The sequence below is a fragment of the Filicampus tigris genome, chromosome 21 (genome assembly GCF_054856515.1).
Source record: "Filicampus tigris isolate MCC_2025a chromosome 21, RoL_Ftig_1.0, whole genome shotgun sequence".
Taxonomy (NCBI): Eukaryota; Metazoa; Chordata; class Actinopteri; order Syngnathiformes; family Syngnathidae; genus Filicampus; species Filicampus tigris.
The window spans coordinates 10,019,279-10,039,369 of NC_141237.1; the positions used below are offsets into that span (position 1 = coordinate 10,019,279).

At 41.1% G+C, this 20,091-nt stretch overlaps 1 protein-coding gene across 3 annotated transcripts in view; it reads left to right on the plus strand.

Annotated features, from left to right (window-relative positions):
• The window catches only part of kcnh2b (potassium voltage-gated channel, subfamily H (eag-related), member 2b), a 137,920-nt gene that overhangs the window by 111,339 nt on the left and 6,490 nt on the right, over window positions 1–20,091 (plus strand). For all 3 annotated transcript variants that reach the window (XM_086020642.1, XM_086020643.1, XM_086020644.1), the window contains 15 exons: window positions 8,808–8,987; window positions 9,287–9,390; window positions 9,831–9,969; window positions 11,197–11,351; window positions 11,627–11,721; window positions 11,807–11,947; window positions 12,446–12,645; window positions 15,659–15,911; window positions 16,737–16,930; window positions 17,084–17,186; window positions 17,270–17,415; window positions 17,510–17,654; window positions 17,723–17,912; window positions 18,527–18,632; window positions 18,797–18,886. In XM_086020642.1, the coding sequence (XP_085876768.1) occupies window positions 8,808–8,987; window positions 9,287–9,390; window positions 9,831–9,969; window positions 11,197–11,351; window positions 11,627–11,721; window positions 11,807–11,947; window positions 12,446–12,645; window positions 15,659–15,911; window positions 16,737–16,930; window positions 17,084–17,186; window positions 17,270–17,415; window positions 17,510–17,654; window positions 17,723–17,912; window positions 18,527–18,632; window positions 18,797–18,886 (2,241 nt within the window). The remainder of the gene's footprint in view (window positions 1–8,807; window positions 8,988–9,286; window positions 9,391–9,830; window positions 9,970–11,196; window positions 11,352–11,626; window positions 11,722–11,806; window positions 11,948–12,445; window positions 12,646–15,658; window positions 15,912–16,736; window positions 16,931–17,083; window positions 17,187–17,269; window positions 17,416–17,509; window positions 17,655–17,722; window positions 17,913–18,526; window positions 18,633–18,796; window positions 18,887–20,091) is intronic.

The window sequence follows — 20,091 nt, forward strand, 5'->3', positions numbered from 1 at the left end:
AAGTTTCTTGACAGTATGAAAGACTCTATCAAGGAAGAAACATAACTTCGCACTCTAATCCTCCATTAAGTGTTTTTCAGCGTCTTGGGCTTTGGAATCCTTCACTCACTGACATGGTTCATGTTTTATTACATTTAGCAACAACTCTGACATTTGCTACATTGCTGCTACAAAGGAAATTCATGAGAGTTGCGGTTGAGTCTTGTAACTTCGGGGACCTCGACAGGGCACCTCATGAGAGTTACAACCTGTCCTGCCTTCACAGACTCTTGTCCATGTGTGTATCCTGCCATAGCGACACACCATTTTTTCCTAAGTGAAAAAAAAAAAAAAAAATGTACTGGTATATAGATTGTGATATAGTTCCTTGCTATAAAAAAAATAAACAGTATATTGTCTTTAACCAGGTTAGGTTCTTTATTTATATCAGTAGTCTCTTGACGCATGGTAAGTGTCACACTAAAAAAATAAAATACATTACAAACAATAGATTTTACTAAAAATACTGTTAAGCTAACGTGCATTATAAACACAACGTAATTAGACAAACAAACACAAAAACATTCACAAGGCAGCAAGAGCAGGTGAAGTTGTTCGTGTTGACATTTCCGATGGTCAATTACAAATGTATGTTTATCAGTGTTGATCCGTACTTACCGCAGCAGTTTAAAAGACAATTCTGCTTCAAAAGCAAGTCGAGCCCAGCAGGAAAAATAATTCAAACTGCTGCTTTAATGTTGCTATATTTAGGTGCCAGTGGGTGCCTGTATGTGTTTATTGTTGCGTATTTGTCTGGGACATACATACTTTCATATGTGTTTATGCATCTGGGGGAGCTTAGGCTGAATCAATGTGGATGTGTTCATAGCAAGCAAAGCTTCCATTTTTTATTTTTTTTTCAAATCACACTCATCACCCCTGTATGCTTCCCTGACTCAGCTCAGCTTGGTTTAGATGTCGAAATCCTCTGGGAAGACATAATATGCACCCTGTGTCTGTCACCCAGCTGTTAGGGAGCCGGATATTTATTTATTTTTTTCCCTCTCGACAGGAGACAGAAGGATAGAAGGGGAATTGTAGAGGAGGAGACAAAACTGTACATTTTTTTGCGGTGCGGAGACCACCAAGATTGTCCGACCTGAAAGCGCAGGATGTTGCCCTGAATGGATGGTTTGTTATTCACGTGCTCCATTTGGTCTAGCAGCAAATGAGGGGAGAATTGAGGAAGAAGGGGAGAGAGTGCAGACGAGACCCGTGATTGTCCCGTGAACTGCATTTACAGTATTTCTGAAGTCATAATTTGACTCACTGGATGTTATAGATTAAATATATTAAAATGTAGACGCAAATTGAATGTATTATTATTATTATTATTATTATTATTACTGAGTCCCTCAGAGTACATGTGCGCTACATACTGTACCTTTGCCACAGTCAAACACTGCAATTGTTGACTGTGTTTTGCTTGTTGTTTGTTTATAGAAAAACGTTTTTGTCATTGTTAGCAATGCTGGTGTCTCATAGTAATATGATGTCTGGGTAATAGTATTCAGCCGTCCTGTATGTTCGATTAATGAAGACTCTAAATTGAATGTGAGTGTGACTGGTTGTCTTTGTCGACGTGCCAACCCCGTGACCGCAATCTTGCCCAAAGTCAGCTAGGGGGTCCTACCCAACCACCCAACTGCGACACGAATGACATGTGCTCGCTGTGTACACTGTGCAGCACACGACCCAGTGTGGACTTTTAGAAATAGCTTTGACGAGACTCATTTGATTCCAAAATGATTTTATCTGTTTATGTCAGCGTTGCTAAGTGGAGGGTTGACCTAATATTATTGTTATAGAAACCTCCAATAATATGCAAAATAACAGCACACAAGTGTGCCACAAACATCATCTGGAGCAGTTCTGAATCATTTATCCAATATCATGAAAAAATGATAATAATGTACTCACCAGATACAGTGTGCTGATTATGACATGTATTTGCGTGCATGTTTTGCTAGTCAAACGTGGATGGAAAAATGATGTCATTATTGTGGGCTAGCTAGGTGAATTTGAAATCTGATTGGTTGATTAGAAAAAACAGTATTATTGACCAAATTAGACTGACATTACTAAGAGGCTGATAAGACCAAAAAAAAAAAACCAAAAAAAAAAGGCTTGCAAGAATGTACTAGAAGGAATGAAACCAAGATAAACACCACAAAATGAAGAGAATAGAAACAAATATTAGAATTGAGTTAGTAAATGTAGGTTAGTACTTCTGATATATTTTTAGGCCTTGCTGCCCTTGACAGTTTACCGCCGGAGTACTGTTTCTGTACATTATAGTCAATATTAAGTTTGAATTTTGTTTAAAATGTCAATCTTAAAACAGCAGTATCCTGTTGCAAGGGCATTCAAAAAATGTTGATATTCATGATAGACCAATCATGAAATGGAAGTCAGGCACACACTCCCAAAACAGCTCTGTGCACAATAGGCAACAACTTTGTTTATAAAAATGACTTTTGCATTTGACTCACTACTCTCTATTAAATGTAAAATTATACCGTAAATATGTTTGATCTGTCTTGCTTAGCACACACAAGAAGATCAAGTTTTCAGACGGAACATTTCCCAAGAAAGATTTGTGTGTGTGTGTGTATGTGTGTGTGTGTGGCGTGATTCTTATCAAATGGTCCGTTTTGAGATGACTCATGGTCAGATGATCATGCAGTATTATGATGAAAGATAAGATTCAATGAATGCAGCTGCATGACTCGGCCCACAAACTGCACCGGATTTTTTTTTTTTTTTGGGGGGGGGGAGCCTGCATGATTGATATTTCAAGCGATATTATCTATCAATAAATGACAAAAATATGTTTTGATGCTGAGGAAATTGAGCTTCTCTGCATGTGATTTTGGTTGTAAATGTAAGAATGTCTCACAGTAAATCACGGGAGAAAGTCAAAGTTATTGCTGTGAAGGAGGGGACAAATTATTTTGTACATTATTTCAACTTCCCTTTAGGTGTAATGGCCGGGTGACGTAATAATTATACCCATCGTCTGTAATCATTTCTCATTTTGGTATGTGTTACTCCATTCATTTTAGTCAAAGCAAAACTATGTTTTCGCCCACAGGGACATAAGGCATAAGTCAAATATAGTGATGAAGCATCTTAAGTCTAAAATCTTGTGCGTACTATATGTTGCTCTGTGGACTCCACACAGCTGCCTCTTTGATTCAAGTGGCCTGATTCCATCGTTTGAATGTTAATGCATGATGGCATCCCCTGATCACATGCGGCTCCCTTTTAAAAAGCCCTGTGAACTGAAGCCATAGCTCCCGCGTCATCAAGTCTCATCAATATTGCACAAAGTGTACACTGCAAACGGCGAAGTACAGTTGTGAACACAATTTCTCGCATCCACCTTTTCTGTCTGTAAAATCGGCCCCAAAAAGTCAATCAAATCCCCCGATGCTTTCACTCGTCAACATATGTCAAATCGTCTTCATAGGTTCTTGTTGAACTGCATTTTGGGTTTTAAGACCACCCTTTGACTAGGTTGAATACGAGACTTTTGCACTTTCTCCTGAAGAGAGATTAAGAACGTAAAGACGAAGGGTCGACTCAGAAGTCCGTGTTCTGTGGATTAACACTTCAATGCGTGTGCGAGCGTGCGTCAGCAGCATCCACACTGTCAGCGGCCCTACAGCAGTTATTAGTGTTTCACTGCCGCTTTAATATTTCAAGCCTTGCTATCGTAGAGATTGCCAGAGAGAGGCTCGGGCTCAGCAGGGGTTAAAATACGAGGTAAGGGCCAATGAGATCTTGGAAGAGATTCAGCGAGACGGAGACGTGCGGAGAGAAAAAAAATAAAAATACATCTGGAGAGAGAATTGGAGAAGGGACCTGTGGTGAGTTAGATAGAGGGGGAGGCATCAATGCTGAGGAAATGTGTTTCTTTGTTATGCCTTCAAGGGAACTGTCGGGGCCGGAGAGAAAAAGGTCAGCCCCAAAAGGCAATTGAGGTGGCAGGCGGATGAAAGTGCACGCACACACGCATGCTCTCTTTCGTATCCATTATAAATTGTCTTTTCTAATCTGTTGTCGTCGCTGTCTCGGCCATCAATGTATTCAAAGTGACATGTCATATTTGAGGAATGCTAGAGCACCGAGTACATTAACTCATTCACTGCCATTGACGGACCTATTTGTCTTTTCACAGCCCAGCCATTCGAGGAACTTTATTTTCAATTTTTTTTCCAACATTAAAAGAGGATCTGAAAATGTCTGGCAGTGAATGAGTTAAAAGTAATACAAGGGTAACAGTGTAATATGTATTTGGGAACTAGTTTGCACAATACAGCTTGAACACGCCCTTAAGTTTTTTAAGATTTACCCAACACAGTAGTTTTAATATAATCACATGTAGGCTAATCGGCAGATCAGGTCGGCTCTGCTCCCCGTGACCCGAACAGGCCGTGCTGTCTGGAAAATGAATTGATGTTATTAGTTGGTTTGGCCTTAATGGATGTCTTTGCTCTTCTGAATCTAATAGTGACGTTGGACTTTTTGCACAGGACGGCGCCTTAGGTCACATCTGTTTGAGGCAAGTCATTCCATTTCAGGGATGAATTTTGAGATTACAGGAAGGTTATAGCAGATAGATGAGGTGAGGAAAGGTTTTTTGATTCTAATTAAGGTAAGGGACTTTAATGAGACAATTACCGAGCGATAAAGATTAGGATTATAAATCATTTTTCAGGACAGGAAAGGAGTGCATGCTACCAAAGAAATTCTAACATTTCTTTTTTTTGGGTGGGGGGGTCCTAATTGCAAGCAGTTGGGATGATCTGGTAAACATAAATATCAGAACATTAATTATTGTAACTATTGTCTACTATACAAACAGCTTTCTGACAGTTTGTTTGATCTTTCTGGTCACAAATATCTATCCACAGGAATTTTAGAGATTCATCAGGCTTACTATCCATTATGATGCTCCGGATATATCAACTTTTTTTCTCAGGACTGGACATGGAAGTTAAATATATATATGACACTAGTGTTGTGTATGTGTACTGTCGGTGAGTACATTGGGTAAATTCCCCAGCAGCAAACATATGACCCTTAAAAAAAAAAAATCAAACAGACATGATTGAGTATTGCATTATTAAATGGATATCAAAGTTAGGAGCCGAATTGCTCCCAAAATAATGTTTGCAGACTGGTCTGTTTACAGTAGAAATTGAATCTGAAGCCTTGTGAAAATTTGATGCGTTTCTTCCCTGGACAGAATTTTTGTAATAGTGAGCCCAGGCTCGAATGGGCAGTGCTGTTTGACTGACTGTTTGACTATCAATTATTGACCAGTTGCTATTTTTGATGACCATGTCTGCAGAAGCTTTCGAGGCAGAGCGGCGTATTGGGTGTTTTAAAGGAAAATCTTGTGAATTTATGAACAGGCCATGTGAAAGATCAGCAGATGCTATCATCTTACTGTCATCTGTCAGGTTTTTTGTTGTGTTAAAAATGAGTCGTGTTTACGTTACTCACGCCATTATTGCTTTACAATATCAAATTCTGATCATATTTGTTGCATTCATTTAGCATTCATTGGACAAAGTGAGCGGAATCAAGAATAGTTTGTAATAGTTAAATAGCTGAAAGCAAAATAAAATGTTATGGCAATATGAAAAAGGATAGGGACAGACCGATTATCGGCCGGGCCGATTATTGGCGCCGATATTGAACATTTTGATGAATATCGATATCGGCCTTAAAACTGTGTTAACTAAATTTTCAGTTAACTTTATTAGAGATTCTACTGACCCTGGGAACAATATGCACCTTTTGGTTTTGTTTGAAATAAAAAAAGATATAAGTGAAATTTTAACATTTCCGTCATTTTGAAATTTTGGCGAACTTTGTTTACTGTCGAAAACTATAGGGAGCAATTGTTTAAGTTTTCATGTAACTTTTGAAGACATGCTGATGACCCTCGGAGCTCCCTGAACTTTGTTAGACTTTTACAACAAAGATGCATATTGCCAAAAATGTATAATGATATAAAAGATCAACATTATGCAAATCTGAAAAAAAATGCTCAACAAACATGCGTAAAGGCATTTCAACAAAACTAAGACTTTAAATTCGTTTTATTTTCCGATGCCAATATTTTCCTTTTTACTGAAAATGAATATCGGCTCCAAATACCGCTTATCGGCCTCCTTGACTCCTAATAATCGGTATCGGTATCGGCCCTGTAAAAAACATATTGGTCCATCTCTAAAAAAAAGGGTAATTAATGCCCACTATAAATCATTCAACCGAAGAGTTTTTAATGTTCCTTGTTTCCCTGCGTGAGTGAGTTGAAGTCCTCAGCCGAGCAAAAGTGCAAAGTGAGAACCTGCATGGTAAGCGGATGCATGGCAGCACGCTGTCTTAGAGCCTTGAGCTGCCGTTTACCTCATGCATATTCTTCCTGTATCCTCTTCCCTTTGCCATGCGCTCACACTTGAGCAGACTGTCATGTTTAATAAAAGCCCCTATGCGACTACAAATAGCTGAGCAGATAGGTGCTCTCGGGTCACTCAGCTCGGCGTGCTCCTTTTCTGTCAGGTACTTCTTTTCAGACATCACATTGAAGTGCTCCGCGCTTTTGAAGCGGGTTGTTGTTGTTGCGCCAAGTTTGGGTTACAGCACATGAACGCTTCTTCAAAGTATGTCTTTTTGTATTTTGAGTTGACAGCATAACTATGGAGGCAGGGCATGAATTATGCTCATATTTCGAATTGAATTCCTTTTTAATTGCTCACTAAGCTGAGCACCTCCTGAAAATGTATGGCTGCTTTGTGCGGGATTGGCCAAAGCAGACTTGTTGATGCAGGCGAAATGAATCCCGTCAACTTCAGGGTCAAATGTCAAAGATGATTTGAAAAATGTGTTGCTGCACTGGGGATTCCGCGCTATAAACTGCCGACAGCATGACAAGGGGTGACTTTTGAAATAAATCTTCTTTCGAGGACAGACAGCTGTACTCAAAGTCAACTCTGCATCTCGGCACTCAAATGCGCCTCGACATCTGAACTTTTAACTGTCCTATTGGCTTTTTATCGAGTTTTTTTTTTCCCTTCAAACAACAAAAAAATATATTTTTCGACATTGTTAAGCCTCGACAATGCATCTTTGGTTTGAATGAAGCTCCTCGAGGTGAATTTTCAGCAAATAACGAATGACAGGTTTAAAAATAAATCTGCCAATTTGTGAGCATATGCAATGTTTGTTGTTTTATGTTGTGTTTGCCAAGGGGCTCCAAATATTTTGCCCCCACCTTTGTAGCTGAAGAATATTAGAAACACCTCCTGTAGCAATTTAAAGCTGGCTAAAAAAGTCTGTTTGGTGCCAGTGGGTCGCATCTGGCAAAGTGAAGCTGGATCATGGGAGATATAATGAGAGCAAAAGTGAAGAGGAGAAATTGAGTTTGAATTGGAAGATGGGAATAAATAAGAGAAGAAAGGTGGGCAAGAAATATTGAAGGAGTGCATGGGGGAGAAAGCTGAAAGATTTGCAGACTGATTTGAAAAATGGCCACCAACATGTATTATTGTTGTACTGCAGTATTGTGCATCTGAATCATTTCAAATATCCATGCGATGGTCATGGGTCATATAATTTCAAAAAAAGGCAAAAGAGCGGTGAGAATTTGCCTGCCTCGGTACTATTTTGACACAGTAAAAGCCCATGTCAACTTGTGAACATGACGACAATCCCGCACGATTTGCAAGGCGGCTTAGTTGCTCCTTTGTGTGCGAGTTACGCATTCGCTTTGCAGCTGGCTGACATGTCTGTGTGGACTATCAAAAATGCATTCTGATGCTCAGTATTCTTTCAGCCCAAGGCACGCTCCTGCGGTTCATTGTTTGATGCTATTAGGCAGAGACACAAGGCAGGCTTCCCTGACGCCTCTGTCACGGATTCACTCCTGCAAGTGCAGATGCTGGAATATATTACAGCCAGTAAAGCGATTAAGTTCTGCAGTGTAATACCCCAAATCATATTCTTTGGGTGAGTTTTTATGTGACTGTGTGGGGAAGAGAGTACCACCAAATATGGGTAATCGTTTTTTTTCTTTGTAAACGTAATACACGTTGTCTCAGTGTTGGAAAGTCAACACACCAGTATGGTGAGATGTCCGCATATTGTGGAAACACTCAGTGTGAGGGGCTAACTCATCCGTACATCCATTTTTATAGTGCTTGGCCTCATTAGGGTCACGGGTGTGGTGGAGCCGAACTGCGTGGCCATCTTGTGGCATCTTGGTGACAAAGAACTAAGTTGAAATAAGAGGAGGAGTTTCATTTCGTCAAACCATAGCCTTGTCTCATCGAAAAGTAGGACTTTGACCTTTTAACTTCCGCCGTCACGCTAATATTTTGTGCTCCTAATATTGGCAGGTCTGCACTTTTTTAAGACAATATGACATTTCATATACGCTGTCTTTTAACCTTTGCAAATACGTTTTAAGAAAATGTAAAATAAATAGAAACACTGTCAAAACACTCAAGTGAGTAGCACAAAAATAGTGTGAAATTCTCCATTGTTTTCTGCTGTGTGTGTGTGTATATCGTTGACACGTTCGCAATATTTCTTGCCAGTGGATGCGGACTGTCGCAAATGTCAGGTCTCGCTGTGTGTTTCTGTGTCATCTCATTTGCCACCATTGATCGGTTTTCATTTACTTCCGCCCAGTTGTTGCTGATTGGCCTTGTCGTAATCCTTTTTGCTCTTCTCTGCCGCCTTTCTCCCAGGTGCTCTCGCTGGGTGCAGATGTTTTGCCAGAGTACAAACTCCAGGCTCCTCGCATCCACAGCTGGACAGTGTTGCACTACAGTCCTTTCAAGGCGGTGTGGGATTGGCTCATCCTGCTGCTGGTCATCTACACCGCCATCCTGACACCTTACTCGGCTGCTTTCCTCCTCAACGACCAGGTGTGTAATGAAAGCACTCATAGGAATGAGGCCACGCGTTGCTTGACATGAATGACAACATTGTGGTGATAATAATACACCATGCAAATTCCACAGACACACGTTCAAATAGAAATAAAAACTCCCCAAAACAAACGGAACAAACGCCCTATTTTTGTCCGTCGTCCGCATTAGGTATTTTTGTCCAAATTGTGTACGTTGATCCATCTGAGAAAGCAGTAGACTCAAACATCCGTCCTCCAATTTTAGCCGCTCATTATGATCTTCTCTTGTCTTTTTATATCCTCTTTTCATCTCAGGAAGAAGCAGCCATGCAGCGCTGTGGTTATTCCTGTTCTCCTCTCAATGTGGTGGACCTCATAGTGGACATCATGTTCATTATCGACATCCTCATCAACTTCAGGTCGGAATTGTATCCAATGTATCACGGGAGACGTCTTTTAATTGATCAGAGCATTTTGTTCTCAAAAGTTACCGTATGGAAATATCAATCAGCAGTGAATATATCCCTCATATTTCTTGTAATTATTTTATTATTTATTCCTTTTCTTGGAACGAGGCATAATGACATGTTTAGACAAGTAGTCAGTGTGCAGCTTGTGTCACTGTAAATGTACCATCCCCTCAAAATAACTTAACATAGAGCCATTCATTTGCAAACTGCTGGCAACAAAAGCGAGTCAACCCCGAAGTGAAACCGTTCAAAAGTATCACTTCTTCAGAGTTGTCCTATGAAAAGATGTAATGAAATTCTGACAAAAATGTGAGGGATGTACTTAACACTATACTTAAAAATAGCTGCTAATTGAGTGATGTTTGGGTTTATCTCCTTTCCTCTCTCAGGACAACATATGTGAACTCTAACGACGAGGTGGTGAGCCATCCGCTGCGAATCGCCGTGCACTACTTTAAAGGCTGGTTCCTCATTGACATGGTGGCCGCCATTCCCTTCGACCTTCTAATTTATCGCAGTGGCGAAGAGGTAAGCTGCATAAGAAAAAGACAAATAACATAATTCTAAATCAAAAATAAAAGATAAAAAAAGAGAGAGCAATGCATTTAGCGAGATTTGCACGATAAGACGCCCTACAGTGCTCAAATATGGCCGTTATTCAGCAGTGAAAACCATAATGGCCAGATTTGTATTTTTTAGGCAATAAAAACAGCTTCGTGTCGAATAGGTGGCAGTAATGCCTTCCATTTTTAATTAGTCAAATAATTCATCCTGAGTTTGAATCCACTGCAGCGTCCATGGCCCATTGACTTATCTTGAAAAAAAAGTAATAATAATGAAGCAAGTCAACAATTGTGTGGTGGGGGAAGATAACTTAAGGTTATGAGAAGCAGGTCAGATAACCTTTTTTCAAATTAGACATATTTTCATGACAATGATTCCGTGATATTGTTTCTATCGGGGGTGTGGGGAGGGCGTCTACCCTACATCATGATATTTAGGTGACGGAAGCAAATGGGTGTAAAAATGTTTGCACTTAGCACCATTTAGACCCACGAAAGTAAATGTATAGAGCACCACGTGGACCCACTAAGATAAATATATAGAAGTGAGGCAACAAAGGCGGTTTGATGATGGTGGGTGGGTTTAAGGGCTGGCGCAAGCGCCGGAAAGGGCGAGGAAGGCCAACCAAGAGTCAGAAAGTGAGAGACCCTCTGCGGACACGTCTTAATGAGGAAGCCAAGGATGATTGATCCACTAGAGTGCAGCTCGGCCCGGGGTTGTTCCAAGCTGTATTTAATCTCCGTGGGATGACATTTGAATTGAAACTTTCAATATTACTATTTATCTTATTTATTGCAATTCTACGAGAGGGGGGGTAAAAAAAAAAAAAAAAAAAGTTGTACAAACATGTAGAAACTCCCCAACATTCTAATGATGTCCGGGAGCTTCGTTTCATTGATGTTGCCCAGAAAAGCCACTGAGCCAAGAAATTGCAGATTATTCTCAGCAGACAGCTATTACTTAACGTGAGGACACACACACACACACACACACCAATGCAACATTTGTTATTAACTCTATTTGTTGTATGGGCATAAATGGAAGAGGACGATGTCGCCCATCCAGTAGAGGATGTGTGTGTACTTGTGCGTGGGCGTGTGTGTGGTGTGTGTGTGTGTGTGTGTGTGTGTGTGCCCACGCTCTCCCACAAATCAGAAGCGCACGTAACCTCCTCTCTTCCCCTCTCATCAGACCACCACTCTGATTGGGCTGCTGAAAACGGCTCGTCTCCTCCGATTGGTCCGCGTAGCACGAAAACTGGACCGCTACTCAGAATACGGCGCAGCTGTCCTCTTCCTCCTCATGTGCACTTTTGCCCTCATCGCGCACTGGCTGGCTTGCATCTGGTACAAATTTAATGGATTTCTGTGTGAACTTCTACCCCCTCCATTTTTTTAAATTAATACCTTTGTTACAGTATCAATAAAAGTATAGGCCTACTTTAGTAAATTTTTTTAGTAGGAGTTATATTCAGTCAATCGGTCCAATTAGGTGATTTAATTTTAAAGTCAACAGCACATTTTAATCAGAGATGGCTTTATGTGTGCCTAAAAGTATCTTTAAGTATCGCTTAAGCGACTGACTGATTGTTGGAAAGTGAGGAACATTCTTAATCCCCCAGGTATGCCATCGGTAATGTGGAGCGGAACGGCTCAATTGGGTGGCTCCATACGCTCGGGGACCAACTGGGAAAACAATTCAATGACTCCATCCCAGGTACTGAGCGTATTATTAGTATGATTATTGATATATTATATGAATATCCTTAACAATACATATGCAACCTTTTGCGCTTGACCAGGAACGGGACCCTCCATTAAAGACAAGTACGTCACAGCTCTGTACTTCACCTTCAGCAGTCTGACCAGTGTGGGCTTTGGAAATGTCTCCCCAAACACCAACTCGGAGAAGATTTTCTCCATCTGCGTCATGCTCATCGGATGTAAGTAATGATAGTATCACAAATGATGTACTTTTCTAAACATGTGCTGAAGGGTTTTTGCCTTTTGAGCAGCCTCGTGGCAATTGCCAATTTTATTATTTATCCATCTATCTATCTATCTCTCTATCTCTCTCTATCTCTCACTCCCTTTCTCTCTCTCTCTATCTCTCTCTATCTCTCTATATCTCTATCTCTCTCTCTCTATCTCTATCTCTACCTCTCTCTATCTCTATCTCTACCTCTCTCTCTCTGTCACTCTCTCTCTCTCTCTATCTATTTATTTAATTATTCATTCATTTTTGGGGGGTGATCAGTAGATTTATTTACATATCTGTTAGTGCGTACTACTAGACAGCTGTCAACTTGAATCATCTGTTTTGTTTTAAATGTAGAAAAGATTCTTGTCAGGTCTGCGTCTCTTTCTGTCCCCCCCCCCCCTCCATCCCTCCATCCCCTCGACAAATCGGCCTCATCGAATGTATTGTTTCTCGCACCCAGCTTTGATGTACGCCAGCATCTTCGGGAACGTCTCGGCCATCATCCAGCGGCTGTACTCGGGCACGGCCCGCTACCACACCCAGATGCTCCGAGTCCGAGAGTTCATCCGCTTCCACCAGATCCCCAACCCGCTCAGGCAGAGGCTGGAGGAGTATTTCCAGCACGCCTGGTCCTACACTAACGGCATCGACATGAATGCTGTGAGTAGCCGCGACGTAGCAAACGGCCGCGTGTACGCCGAGCCTCTGCATCAAATTGTGCTCCGCATGAATACACACTCCGAGGCTAGAGTAGAATTTTGAGCCTGCGTTGTACATTAATAGGATGATTGGAAGACTTTGTCTCAGCATGCATGGTCCGACACCATCAGAGAAAATAGGAATGATGTGAGTATTCTAAATAGCACACACACACTCCCTCTCATGTCATATATGAAGAAGCTCATATATGAAGGCGAGTATGCGCACTTTTTTTCCCATGCCGCCAATCAGTACACGCATATTAAACCCTTGGCGGGAAATGAAACATGCATGACTGGCGATCAAGTAATTCAATTGTGCTGACCGCAGAGGCGGTATAATGTTGGACATGAAGAATGTTGGCTTCATGAATCACACCTGTCAGCGCTGGTACTCTCTCACTCCAAAAGAGGCGTTTGAATGAACTCGGTGTATGTAAAGCGACCTCCGCTTGAACCGTCCGTCGCAGCCGTGGGAGGTTGCGTCCCGGTCAACCTCGTCCGCTCGCTACCGCCGGCAAAGCTCGCTCGGACGCAGCTGTGACACGCACACACAAGTGCGATCATAAACATGTCATACCACAGTTCCGTTCCGCTGACGCGGGCGTATTCGACTCGAGTCAGTCATCTTTAGAAGCATCACGTCAGACACATCAAAGAATGGAGCAAACTTGGCAAGCTATTTTTTTTTTTTCTTTTCTCAACATTTGTATTTCATTTTTGTATAATAAGAGAACCATTGAAATGGAGGCTAAATGGTTTGATGAGGCCCCAGTGGAGCATTATTTCACTTTATCCGGGGCTCAGAAATGAGTAATTTGGCAAGCAGCATGGATTAGGGAATGTTTACAGTAATGCTTATACGTATGCGTGGAAGGAAACCCAGTTTGTTTTTCACCATGACTGATTCAATCCTTTGTGGCCTCTTCAGGTGAGGAATACCGTGTTTTATTACACAGCCCTGCGGCGAATATTTAAAATCCTCAAGAAAGAGATGAGCCCCAAATTGCCCATAGATCCCACAAGATGATAACAAAGCACTACTTTAATTGATTTGGCCGCCGCGCAAAAACAGCAAATAGTCAATTTCAGCGCAAAATGAAGGATGGGGGTCCAAAACAAATCGGTGAATCAGTGAGGGCGAGGGGAAACCCCCCAGTGCGTTGTAGCATTTTACTGCTGGAGGATAGCTTAAAAAAAAAAATGGAATAGGTCAAAATTGGTCAGACCCTAGTAATCACTTTTTTTTAAACTACGAAATAATTGATGTTTGCCTACCTAAGTTGTGAAAATGACCAAGCAGGAATAACAAAACTTGAAAGACTTTGAATCAAAATTCAAATAATAAAAAAAAAAGCATATCCTTCAAAGATAACAGTTGAGCAAATACTTAAGGCAGCATTCAACTAAGAAAGTTCCACTGCGGCCCATTGACATGAATGAAGCAGCCTGAGATGGATGCGAGGGAGAACAATGGCGAGGGAAGGATGTAGTCGTGTGGGTGTTGAATGCACACACAATGCTCCGTGCAGTCAGTCAGAGTCATGAGGGGCCTAACGATGCCGCCTAAAAGGTCTGGGGCTCCGCATGCTTGCAGTAAAGTCATTAAAATTGCACCAATTCTTCAACATAATAACACTCTACGGACTCTGTTTTGCTGAAACATTCACAACAACGTCCGCAGTTTAATTTTGCAGTGAAACAATGGACACTGTCCACTGTTAAAACTCATAAACTGCTGACGCGTGTTCTATCGGGTAAAAGTAGACGGAGACTGACTCAGTAGAGCAAAAACCTCCAGAAAGTTTGTCGGACTCATTTGTGGAGAGCTTCGGAAAGACTGTTTGGTTGGTGTTGTCGAACGTGAATGTTGACCAATAATCAACGTTTCAGACTCTGATTCAAATCCCTTCCAGAAATGAAGAATTACCCCTAAAATGTTCTTGACAATAATATCTTCTATGCAGGCCCACTAGTCGAAACAATGCATTCTGATTAATATTGCGTTTGTGGAATATGAGTAAGCAGTAAAAGCCACCCATTTTTGTCCATCTCAGGAGGCGGCCATTTTGCCACATGCTGTCGACTGAAAATGACATCACAGTTGCTCGGGGCTCAGCTGCAGAAAACAGGAGAGTTACTTGAGCCCTGAGCAACTGTGATGTCATTTTCAGTCAACGGAAAGTGGCAAAATGGCCGCCCCCCTGAGCTAGCTAAAAACGGGTAGATTTCTCATATGCCATGAACGCAATATGTTTCGACTAGTGAAGGCGCATAGAACAAACTCTTGCAAATCATTTTTGAATTTTTGACTTCCCATTTAAGGCTCTGGTTTTCATTCATTCATCTACCATATTTGACATTAATTAGCTGAAACATCTTAGCCATTAGTTCTCAAACGTTATAACATCCACCTAAAATAATATATCGTCGCTGTCATGTGACACTTATGTCCATTTTTTTCAATTTTCCTATTCTTACCTGAATGGTGTTTCCGTGTTACAGACCTCGCATTAACATGAAAATTCAGAAATAAATTCAAAAATTGGACATGAGTGTTTTTCACAGGACAGCGATGATATATTGTTTTGGTCTCCAAGGACCACCATTATGACCTGTGTTAAAATACAGTAGCATAGTAGGCCCACGTGTTCATCCAAAACAAGGTAGTGTTTTGTTTTGGGTTTTTTTATCCCTAAAGACATGACATATTAGAACACTGTGAACTTCATTAATCCACTCGTCCGTGCCAACGGCATACTGATGTAACCTTCCTCTATCGATTCAATGCTGTATTTCTAACGCCTCTTAACCTTCCCTCTTTCCCATTGTCTCCTCCTCACACTCCTTACCTCCCCACCTCCTCTTTTTGTTTGCTCTTCTTTCGACTCTTCCTTCCTCCCTTCATTTATCTTGGCCTCTTTGGATGTGGCCCTCTTTGCCCATTCCCTCCACTCCCACCGCCCTCTCCGCAGGTGTTAAAAGGTTTCCCCGAGTGTCTCCAGGCGGACATCTGTCTCCACCTCAACCGGACTTTGCTGCAGAACTGTAAAGCTTTTAAAGGCTCCACCAAGGGCTGCCTCAGGGCCTTGGCCATGAAGTTTAAGACCACCCACGCACCCCCGGGTGACACGCTTGTCCACGCCGGGGACGTCCTCACTGCAATCTACTTTATATCCAGAGGATCCATCGAGATATTAAGAGGAGATGTCGTGGTTGCCATATTAGGTAAGTTGTCACATTGTTTTTTTTTTTTTTGCTTTGAAGTTTTTGTTGCTACTACTTCTTTAGTGTGTGTCATGCCTAACAGTAATGCTTAGTACCAATAAAATATGCATTAGTTGTAGGCGCCCTCTGCTGGTTATCTGATTAAAGTTTCATGTCAAATTTAAAGTATGTCAGTTGTTATTGGGCAAGAGGCCTGAACTCGTCGCCAGCCAATCACAGGGCACAAATATACTTTCCTAAATGAAAATCACAACACCAACTGGCTTCTTGATGATTAAATGTCAAGTCCACATTTGCCTGGATGCAGAGTTCAGTGTGTAAATTGAGTGCAATGATCATAGGTTGTTTACAGAAAATACTGTGCTGCGTTTATAAAGACTGACATTTTGACAAAATTGTCCAATAAGATCATGGATTTTCATTTTTAAAATTGTTTTGATATTCTTTTCAACTAGAGGATATTCACTCAAAATGTGTTTGTGTACAGAAATACAAACTCATCTTTAAACTTGTTTTTATTGTTTTTATTTTTATTAGTGTGGAGTAAATTTATTTTTCTGCTTTTTTTTTAAAAACCTTATGCTAAAACTGTCCTGTACTGTTCAATAGTTGGCCAATGCATTAGCATTCCTGCGCAAGCCAATACAGACCTCTCTCAAATATACATTTACAAAGTTAATGATCCTCAATATGTATTGATACTCTCTACAATCTTTATATGTGTGTATTTTTATTTATATTATTGTGAGCGCGGTTTGCTGTTGTCTAGAACTTACCAGATTCAATGTGTTGCCGTTTCCCACATTCCTCTCGTAATATTTTCAGGAAAAAACGACATCTTTGGCGAACCTATCAACCTGTATGCTCGACCGGGGAAATCCAACGCAGACGTGAGGGCTCTAACTTACTGCGACCTTCACAAAATCTTCAGGGAAGACGTTCTCGAGGTGCTGGACATGTATCCTGAATTTGCGGAACATTTCTGGAGCAACTTGGAAATTACCTTCAACCTCCGTGATGTGAGTTTTATACTGAAATTAAAAAACAAACAAAAAAACCCATATATTTATATATATATATATATATATATATATATATATATATATATATATATATATATATATATATATATATATTGTTCGTATTATATGTTGTATTGTTATATTCTTCAGACCAACATGATCCCAGGCTCTCCTAGCAGTGATGAGTCTAAGTGCGGGGGGTTCAACAAATTACGCAGACGAAAATTATCATTTAGGCGGCGCACGGAGAAGGGTAACACATCCTCAATATCTCTTATTGGAAGTGCTTGTTGTAGTAAATGACTTTTTTTTTTTTTTTTTCACCTCCTCGAACAGATGACGCGGATGTCGGCGAAATTAAGAAGTCGCACAAGTCTGTAAATAGAAGGAGAGAGAGAGAAGCAGCCCACAACCAAAAACGTCAAGAGGCAGCAAAGCGGCAGTATCGCAACTCGGTGTCTTCCCATTCCAGCGGGGATGAGGTCCAAAATCTTTTTTTTTTTTTTTTTTTTTTTTTTTTCCTCTCAATTTCTGATGGCACCTAAAAAGTAATGTGATTATGTCCTGATCTGAAAGGGAGAAGAGTCGGTTGTAACCAGCCTTGCTCCGTCATCTGCAATGTTGGAGAACCATCATGTGCAGGTGACACACAAAAACTTTCCTGAGAACACAGATGGCGATGGGGAAGTCAAGACGGGCAACACCTGCAATGCATTGTCAGGTAAAAAAAAAAAAAAAAAGTCATATTGTTACATCTCGATGTTCATTCTCCTGTTTATTTTTGTTCAGGTGCCCTCTCAGGCGTGTCCAACATTTTCAGTTTCTGGGGGGAAAATCGAGGGGGTGGTCAGTACCAGGAGGTTCCCAGCTGCAGCCTGGCCTCTCCCCCAGGCCTCAGCACACCTTTGCACAGCTTGAGTCGCCAGCAACGCAACCAGCTGGACACGCGCCTAGACTTGTTGCAAAAACAACTTAACAGGTGCTAGTATTTGCCGCTTTTTGGAGTTGTTTTAAGTCTCTTGTCATGAAGATATCGGAGCGACTAAGCACTTTGGTCATTGTTTCTTTCATTCCTCCTCTTTCACTTGTTCTTCTTTTTCTTTCCTCCATTCCTTTCTTCCCTTCTGGCCTACCTTCTTCTCCTCCATTTTCTTCCTCATTACGTTCTTTCTTGCTTTCCGATTATTGCTTCCTTTCTAATTTCCTTTTTCCGTTCCCTTCGAGCGTCTTATCCTTCTTTGTCCTTCCTTTCAGCGTTCCTTCCTTCGTTTTTTTGCTTCCTTTCAAAATACAAAAGTAGTCCCCTTTTAAAATATTAAGTAGTTGCTACCACAAAATATATATGTGAGCACCAAGATCACAATTTCCCACAACAAAATAAAAATCGCATTTTTACCTTTGCTAACATGGGTTTCTCGAGCAACGGACGTCTTTACTTTCTTTGCAATGTAACGGCAGAAAGGGATCGTCCAGGTGCGACGTCACTTGGTCACGCTAGCTCAGTGCAACTATTGCTTTTGATCCCATAAATTGACTGACAAATAAGTCTGAACTGGAATCCACACTAGGTTGATCATCCAATATTGCGTGCAGATTGGAGAGTCGCATGTCAGCAGATATCGGGACGATCATGCAGCTGCTGCAGAGACAGATGGCTCTGGTCCCTCCTGCCTATAGTGCTGTATCATCGCCGCCTCAGGTAGAAACGTCACAATGTACACTTCATGCACAAAGCCTCACTTGGGGAGAAGTTTGGCTCACGGCACCGAGCAGGACTACGACATGCCAGCCGCAGCACGGACGGGAAAATATTGGGACGAAAGTGGACAACTTCCTGCTGTATTAACGCCATCTCACTCACAGGCCTCCCCATGCGCCGATCCAAACACTGGAGAGAAAGTGGTACCGCCTGTTGCACCACTGGAGACAAACACCCTGGCCTCCTTATCACAGGTGAAATCCAATTTCTCGCACTGTAAATACACCAGTCTGCTGTTATTTATACAGAACTCACATTCTGAATTTTGTTTCAATATACTGCACAGGAGATAAGGATCATTTGTGATAGTGAACACTGGCAAATTTGCGCCTTCACAAATTTGTTTTAGTAGTTTGGCATAGCAAATGAATCTTCAAAAAAGAGGCTTTGAGCTGTTTGATGCTACCTCCAGTTAGTTTATTGTCAAACTAAAACCAGGAGAAGTACATGTATTTGAAACAACTGCATGACTGCCTTTTAGTCCTCTAGCTTTAATGCTAACATATAATGGGAAATGCCATAGAGAGGCTAATGAATAGCATCCCAAAAAAGGAGGGGATGAATAGCTAAACATAAATGCAACATTATTAGCACGTAAACAACAATCACAGGTATATATTCTTTATCCTCTGCAAAACATGTCGAATTATACTGCAGATTACTTTGAGGCACTTACAGTGGTTGAGTATTTGCCTACATGTCTGTATTATACTGCCACCCAGTGGCCAAGTTGCGCACAGGGTTAATGTAATGTGCATGTACCGCAATTAATTATCCATGATGCACAAACTGTTTTCTTCTTTGCTTTCCATTTAATGATGTCAGTAGTACTATGTGTTTTTTAGAAAGTACAAGATCAATACAATAAATGATATTTTCCTTATTAAAATGCACATCGCAAAAGGATCGGTTGTTTTTGGGAGGTAGGCTGGAACGGATGAATTCCATTTCCATTCATTTCTATGGGGCGGGAAAGATGACTTGAGATACAAGCGTAGTCACGGAACAAATGAGTCATGTCTTAAAGCGGAAGTCAACCCAAACATATTTTTTTCAAGAATATGTTCCCAGCAGGCCCACTAGTTGAAAAAAGGCATTCTGATAAATATTGCGTTTGTGGAATAAGTGTTAATCCACTCATTTTTCAGACATCTCCGGGGGTGGCCATTTTGTCTTCTGTCGACTGAAAATGACATCACAACTTCTCACAACGACCAATCACGGCTGACCTGTTTTCTGAATCTGAGCCGTGATTGGTCCTTGTGATCAGTTGTCATTTTCAGTCGACGGAAGACAAAATGGCTGCCCCCAAAGATGGCTAAAAACGAGTGGATTAACACTTATTCCACAAACGCAATATTTATCAGAATGCCTTTTTTCAACTCGTGGCCTTGCATAG